Here is a 7,339-nt window from a genome sequence, read left to right as displayed (position 1 = left end):
CCAGCACTTCAGAAAGTCCCACACCACAAATGTTTAACATCCACAAAGGTAGAGAAACAGTTTCTGAAAAGAAGATTGATAATTTTTTTTTCTGGATCATCAAGTTTATTAGAAAGTTTGGGAGAACCAAATACTTTAATAAGAAGCCCCACAAACATGGGAGCCAAGGAGCAGGGGAGGAAAGGGACCCATGAAAAAGTCCAGTCTCTGAAGTTTCAGTGGGGGCTGAGAAGTGGACTCTCAGAGAGAGCGGCTTCTCCTCTTGACCAGCAGGGGATGCCAAGCAGTCTTCTAAGCTCAGCAGGCATTCTTGAAATGATGCTTACCAAGACACCACCTGGATATGCTTTTTTTTTTTTTTTTTTAACCACCCACACCACCCTTTACTTACCCCAGCTTCTGCTGCAGAAGCAGGACCTAGAATAGGGCTCCAGAGAGGGGTTTTCATTTGAAACTTGCCTGGTTTGCACTCCAAAGCGCTGAAATGCAGTCATTACCGGGGAACAGGGCTCTGGGTAGCATTGGGGGATCTCTGGGTCGCTGCCTCCTAGACTGTGCTGGGGAACCACTGGGTTTCCACCTCTCAAACAGCCTCAGGGGACAGCTGGGTCACTGCCTCCCAAACAGCGACGGGGAACGCTGAGTCATCGCCTCCCTGACAGCGTCGGGGGACCACTGGGTCGCCATCTCTTGGACAGCGTCGGGGGACCTCTGAATCGCCTTCTCTTGAACAGCGCCGGAGGAATTCTGGGTCCCCTTCTCTTGGACAGCATCAGCGGACAACTGGATCGCCTTCTCTTGGAGAGCCTGAGGGGACCGCGGGGTCACCTTCTCTTGAACAGCTTTAGGGGAACATTGGGTCGCATTCTCTTGGACAGCATCGGGGGACCTCTGGATCGCCTTCTCTTGAACAGCGTCGGGGGACCTCCGGGTCCCCTTCTATTGGGCAGCTTCGGGGGACCTCTGGATCGCCTTCTCGTGAACAGCGTCGGGGGACCTCTGGATCGCCTTCTCATGAACAGCGTCGAGGGACCTCTGGGTCCCCTTCTATTGGGCAGCTTCGGGGGACTTCTGGATCGCCTTCTCATGAACAGCGTCTGGGGACCTCGGGATCGCCTTCTCTTGAACAGCATCGGGGGACCTCTGGGTCCCCTTCTATTGGGCAGCGTCGGGGGACCTCGGGATCGCCTTCTCTTGAACAGCGTCGGGGGACCTCTGGATCGCCTTCTCTTGAACATCCTCGGGGGACCTCTGGATTGCCTTCTCTTGAACAGCGTCGGGGGACCTCTGGGTCCCCTTCTATTGGGCAGCGTCCGGGGACCTCGGGATCGCCTTCTCTTGAACAGCGTCGGGGGACCTCTGGATCGCCTTCTCATGAACATCATCGAGGGACCGCTGGGTCCCCTTCTATTGGGCAGCTTTGGGGGACCTCGGGATCGCCTTCTCTTGAACAGCGTCTGGGTTCCTCTGGATCGCCTTCTCTTGAACAGCATCGGGGGACCTCTGGATCGCCTTCTCCTGAATAGCGTCGGGGGACCTCTGGATCGCCTTCTCCTGAACAGCGTCTGGGTTCCTCTGGATCGCCTTCTCTTGAACAGCGTCTGGGGACCTCTGGGTCCCCTTCTTTTGGGCAGCGTCGGGGGACCTCTGGATCGCCTTCTCTTGAACAGCATCGGGGGACCTCTGGATCGCCTTCTCCTGAACAGCGTCGGGGGACCTCTGGATCGCCTTCTCCTGAACAGCGTCTGGGTTCCTCTGGATCGCCTTCTCTTGAACAGCGTCTCGGGACCTCTGGGTCCCCTTCTTTTGGGCAGCGTCGGGGGACCTCTGGATCGCCTTCTCTTGAACAGCGTCTCGGGACCTCTGGGTCCCCTTCTATTGGGCAGCTTCGGGGGACCTCGGGATCGCCTTCTCTTGAACAGCGTCGGGGGACCTCTGGATCGCCTTCTCCTGAACAGCGTCGGGGGACCTCTGGATCGCCTTCTCATGAACAGCGTCGGGGGACCTCTGGATCGCCTTCTCATGAACAGCGTCTGGGTTCCTCTGGATCGCCTTCTCTTGAACAGCTTCGGGGGACCTCTGGATCGCCTTCTCTTGAACAGCGTCGGGGGACCTCTGGATCGCCTTCTCCTGAACAGCGTCGGGGGACCTCTGGATCGCCTTCTCCTGAACAGCGTCGGGGGACCTCTGGATCGCCTTCTCTTGAACAGCGTCGAGGGACCTCTGGGTCCCCTTCTATTGGGCAGCTTCGGGGGACCTCGGGATCGCCTTCTCTTGAACAGCGTCGGGGGACCTCTGGATCGCCTTCTCCTGAACAGCGTCGGGGGACCTCTGGATCGCCTTCTCATGAACAGCGTCGGGGGACCTCTGGATCGCCTTCTCATGAACAGCGTCTGGGTTCCTCTGGATCGCCTTCTCTTGAACAGCTTCGGGGGACCTCTGGATCGCCTTCTCTTGAACAGCGTCGGGGGACCTCTGGATCGCCTTCTCCTGAACAGCGTCGGGGGACCTCTGGATCGCCTTCTCCTGAACAGCGTCGGGGGACCTCTGGATCGCCTTCTCTTGAACAGCGTCGAGGGACCTCTGGGTCCCCTTCTATTGGGCAGCTTCGGGGGACCTCTGGATCGCCTTCTCATGAACAGCGTCGGGGGACCTCGGGATCGCCTTCTCTTGAACAGCATCGGGGGACCTCTGGGTCCCCTTCTATTGGGCAGCGTCGGGGGACCTCGGGATCGCCTTCTCTTGAACAGCATCGGGGGACCTCTGGGTCCCCTTCTATTGGGCAGCGTCGGGGGACCTCGGGATCGCCTTCTCTTGAACAGCGTCGGGGGACCTCTGGATCGCCTTCTCTTGAACATCCTCGGGGGACCTCTGGATTGCCTTCTCTTGAACAGCGTCGGGGGACCTCTGGGTCCCCTTCTATTGGGCAGCGTCCGGGGACCTCGGGATCGCCTTCTCTTGAACAGCGTCGGGGGACCTCTGGATCGCCTTCTCATGAACATCATCGAGGGACCGCTGGGTCCCCTTCTATTGGGCAGCTTTGGGGGACCTCGGGATCGCCTTCTCTTGAACAGCATCGGGGGACCTCTGGATCGCCTTCTCCTGAATAGCGTCGGGGGACCTCTGGATCGCCTTCTCCTGAACAGCGTCTGGGTTCCTCTGGATCGCCTTCTCTTGAACAGCGTCTGGGGACCTCTGGGTCCCCTTCTTTTGGGCAGCGTCGGGGGACCTCTGGATCGCCTTCTCTTGAACAGCATCGGGGGACCTCTGGATAGCCTTCTCCTGAACAGCGTCTGGGTTCCTCTGGATCGCCTTCTCTTGAACAGCGTCTCGGGACCTCTGGGTCCCCTTCTTTTGGGCAGCGTCGGGGGACCTCTGGATCGCCTTCTCTTGAACAGCGTCTCGGGACCTCTGGGTCCCCTTCTATTGGGCAGCTTCGGGGGACCTCGGGATCGCCTTCTCTTGAACAGCGTCGGGGGACCTCTGGATCGCCTTCTCCTGAACAGCGTCTGGGTTCCTCTGGATCGCCTTCTCTTGAACAGCATCTCGGGACCTCTGGGTCCCCTTCTTTTGGGCAGCATCTGGGTTCCTCTGGATCCCCTTCTCTTGAACAGCGTCTCGGGACCTCTGGATCGCCTTCTCTTGAACAGCGTCGGGGGACCTCTGGATCGCCTTCTCTTGAACAGCGTCGGGGGACCTCTGGATCGCCTTCTCTTGAACAGCCTCGGGGGACCTCTGGATCGCCTTCTCTTGAACAGCCTCGGGGGACCTCTGGATTGCCTTCTCTTGAACAACGTCGGGGGACCTCTGGATCGCCTTCTCTTGAACAGCTTCGGGGGACCTCTGGATTGCCTTCTCTTGAACAACGTCGGGGGACTGCTGGGTCGCTGCCTCCTGGACTTTGTCGGGGTATCGCTGGCTCTTGGCCACTCAGACTTTGTTGGGGGAGGCCTGGAGCACAGCCAGCCAGACTGCAGCAGAGAAGTTCCGTGTCTCGGCCTGCTGGGCAGTGTTCTTCAATGAACCTTGTGCCCGGTGTTGGTGCTGATAGTGAGCCAAGGTCATGATCCTCTTGGATGCATCCTTTCAGCCCTTCGCACGCCTCCATCCTTGGCTGCACCACGTGCTCTCACCTGGCACAGACTGCCTTTATTTCTGGTGCCACTGGCCCCGAGCTGGTTACATCCATCCTGTGGCTCAGCTCCCAGATCACGTGCATGGCCTTCCTGGAGCTCCGCACCTGCACCTTTGAGGTAACTGTTGTCTCACCTTCACCGTCAAAAATTTTTAATTTTACATGGGTTGGACTTTCGTCCTTCTAAAACCTTTCTTCTTCTTGGGTGACCCACAGCAAGTCCATTTTGAAATGAATCTCCAGGCCCTCCTAACCCACCCAGGCCGGCCCTGGCTGTGTCCAGAGGGAGAGACTGGGCTGCCCCCATCACCCTGCCCATTGTGGAGACTGCTTTCATGGGCGGCTCCCCCTTTGGCTCCACCCGTGATGATGGTGCTCAAGACTGGGCTGCGGGTATCTGTCCTGAACGCAGAGCATTTGATTGGGGGAGTGGTGGTTATAGCTTCCATGCTGGATGGGGGAGTGGTCGCGTTCGACCCCGGGCAGTCTGTGTCTTCGGAATCCTCCTCAGCCTGCCCAGTGTGGAGGCCGCGTTCATGGGAAATTTCCCCTTGGTCTCTACCCCTGCTGATTGTGCTCCTGTGGCTTTTGTTGCCCATGGTGGTGGATCCAACAGGGCCAAGATTTAGCACTGGGCTGGGGGTAGCTGTCCTGAACTCAGGGGGGCCGGCTGGGGGAGTGGTGGATATGGATTCCACCAGGCTGCTTGTGGGAGTGGTTGCGTTCGACCCCGGGCAGTCTATTTCTTTGCTCTCCTCCTCAGCCTGCCCAGTGTGGAGGCCGCGTTCATGGGCGGCTCCCCCTCTGGCTCTACCCCTGCTGATGTTGCTCCTGTGGCTTTTGTTGCGCATGGTCGGGGAGCCCCTACGGCCGCGCTTCAGGACTGGGCTGGGGGTAGCTGTCCTGAACTCAGGGGGGTCAGCTGGGGGAGTGGTGGGTATGGTTTCCACCAGGCTGCCTGGGGGAGTGGTCACGTTCGACCCCGGGTAGTCTAGGTCATTGCTCTCCTCCTCAGCCTGCCCAGTGTGGAGGCCCAGATCATGGGCAGCTCCCCCTGGGGCTCCCCGGCTGCTGATAATGCTGCTGCTGCGGCTGTTGCGCATGGCGGGGGAGCCCTCAGAGCCGCGCTGCAGGACTGGGCTGGGGGTAGCTGTCATGAACTCAATGGGGTCGGCTGGGGGAGTGGTGGATATGGTTTCCACCAGGTTGGGTGGGGGAGTGGTCACCTTAGACCCCGGGCTGTCTATGGGATTGGAAGGTTGTTCTGTTTTTCCTTCAAATGACTCACCCACCTCCTGGCTGGAGAAAATCCTCCTGGCCTCAAGGGAGGGGTAGGGCCTTACCCGGATGGTGCGGCTGGGCATCTTGGTCTGGGTCTCCCTCAGGATCCTGTATGTCCCCATCACTTTATTAAATGTCCTCTGCTTCACTGAATGCTCGATCTCTTCCTGGTTGAAGCCCAGGTCCAGCATCATTTCTGTGACACGGGGGTCCAAGTCCTCCTGGGGTGGCTCGATGTAGGGCCGCAGCGGCTCCTCCTCCTGGCCCATGTTGAGCCAGGGGTCCTCCATGACCTCTTCCATGGTCGGCCTCTGGTTGGGGTCCACAGTAATTAGTCGTTTTAAAAAACTTTGACCTTTCCTGCTCAGGAAGTGCGGCACTTCGAACTTCCCCGCCAGGATCTTCTCCCTCTGCCTCACAATGTTGGCTCCCTTGAATGGCAACTTTCCCGTCACCGTTTTGTACAACGTCACCCCCAAGCTCCAGATGTCCGCTTTGCAGCCGTCGTAGTCTTGATGTTTGAAGATCTCGGGGGCCATGTAGTAGATGGTGCCGCAGAAGGTGCTCAGATTTTGGCCCTTCGTTTCTTTGGCAAAACCGAAGTCGGCCAGTTTCATGAGGCCATTAGTCTCTAATAAGATGTTGGCGGGCTTCAGGTCCCGGTGGGCGATGCCCCTGTGGTGGCAATACTGGAGCGCAGACACCAGCTGCCGGAACGCAGCGCGCGCTTCTTGCTCCGTCATGCGGCCATAGGTCTCCAGGTACTCTCCTAGGTCCCCTCCCCTCACGTGCTCCATCACCAAGTAAACCTTGTCCTGGGTGGCAATTACTTCAAATAATGAAGTGATGTTAGGATGATTTAAGGTTTGGAGGCAATGGGCTTCTTGAGGGAACTCAGGACAGCCCTTCCGACTAATCCCTTTTATAACCACCTCAGTGGTAGTTGGCACATGCCGGGCCAAGCTCACCATGGCCCCGGCTCCCTTGCTGATTGTTCGTTGGAGCACATAGTCACCAAGGAAGCGCAACTGGTTGACGGGAGGGGTTGAAACCTCAGAAGAGGAAGTTGCCCAGTCAGACGACATGGCAGCTCTAAGGCGTCCAAGTCCAACAGGTCACCGCAAGCAGCTTCCTGGGCTATAACGGACGAAATCCTCGGCCCAGACAGGGCCTTATATAGGAGTGGTTTGCAATTCCATCACAGTGGCGCCTTATGAGGTCAGAGCAACAAATGGACCAATCACGGATGGGGAGTGGTTAGCAATTACATCACAATGGTGCCTTATGAAGTCAGTACAAGAAATGGACCAATCACGGCTGGGGATAAACCATAGTGGTTTTCTCACTTTTTGGTCTCATGACCCTTATACTTTGGGAACAAACAAAGGACACACACTTTTGTTTGTGTGGGATATTAGATTGAAATTTTATTAAAAATAAAGCGTGATAAGATGCGTGCACGAGGAAAATCTGACTTATTCTCATGCTTCACTTCTCAGTTCAGATATCCCTGATCCATCCATTCCTACCTGCCTCACTCAGGCCATCACATTTGTCATCTTCATAGCACTGACCACAGTGGGGCTGAGCCTTGTTTACTGTCTGTCTTTCCCATGAAGGGAAGAGCATGACTATAGTGTTCCCTGAATCTAGCACTGTGTGTGGTCACAAAATAAGTGTTTAATAAATGTTTGTTCACTGGATTAACAGAAGAGCTTGTGGTAACAGAGGAAAATATGGCCAAATGTTTAATCAAAGGGATTCATAAAAACGTTTTAAAAAATAGTTATGTTCGGTCCTCACTCAGCTTTGGGGGCAGATAACATGGGACAGAGGAGGGCTGAAGTCTGGGTTTCCAGGTGTGTGGTTGCTTTGTGAGACTGAGGAAAAGCCAGCTGGTAGGAGCCTCACTGTAAAGATTAA

General features: G+C 56.7%; 1 protein-coding gene across 1 annotated transcript; it reads right to left on the bottom strand.

Moving 5' to 3' along the window:
* Nucleotides 1–609: 609 nt before the first annotated feature.
* LOC132226582 (serine/threonine-protein kinase MARK2-like) lies at nucleotides 610–6,501 on the bottom strand. The gene is made up of 2 exons (XM_059681162.1): nucleotides 4,950–6,501; nucleotides 610–842 (listed from the first exon to the last, which is right to left on the bottom strand). Exons 1-2 carry the CDS (start codon nucleotides 6,499–6,501, stop codon nucleotides 610–612), a joined length of 1,785 nt encoding a protein of 594 aa, XP_059537145.1.
* Between the last annotated feature and the right edge of the window lie 838 nt (nucleotides 6,502–7,339).

This window comes from Myotis daubentonii, chromosome 2 (assembly GCF_963259705.1).
Source record: "Myotis daubentonii chromosome 2, mMyoDau2.1, whole genome shotgun sequence".
Lineage (NCBI taxonomy): Eukaryota > Metazoa > Chordata > Mammalia > Chiroptera > Vespertilionidae > Myotis > Myotis daubentonii.
Note: the sequence above shows the minus strand (reverse complement) of the source record. Positions and strands in the feature narration are given on the sequence as shown.

Bases quoted from the DNA above. Each gene is read 5' to 3' on its own strand.
- LOC132226582 (XM_059681162.1), bottom strand. From the start codon at position 6,501: ATGTCGTCTGACTGGGCAACTTCCTCTTCTGAGGTTTCAACCCCTCCC. The intron at 843-4,949 runs GTAGAGCCAGAG...GTTCCCCTAAAG, and splicing joins CAGGAGCAACATCAGCAGGG to CTGTTCAAGAGAAGGTGACC.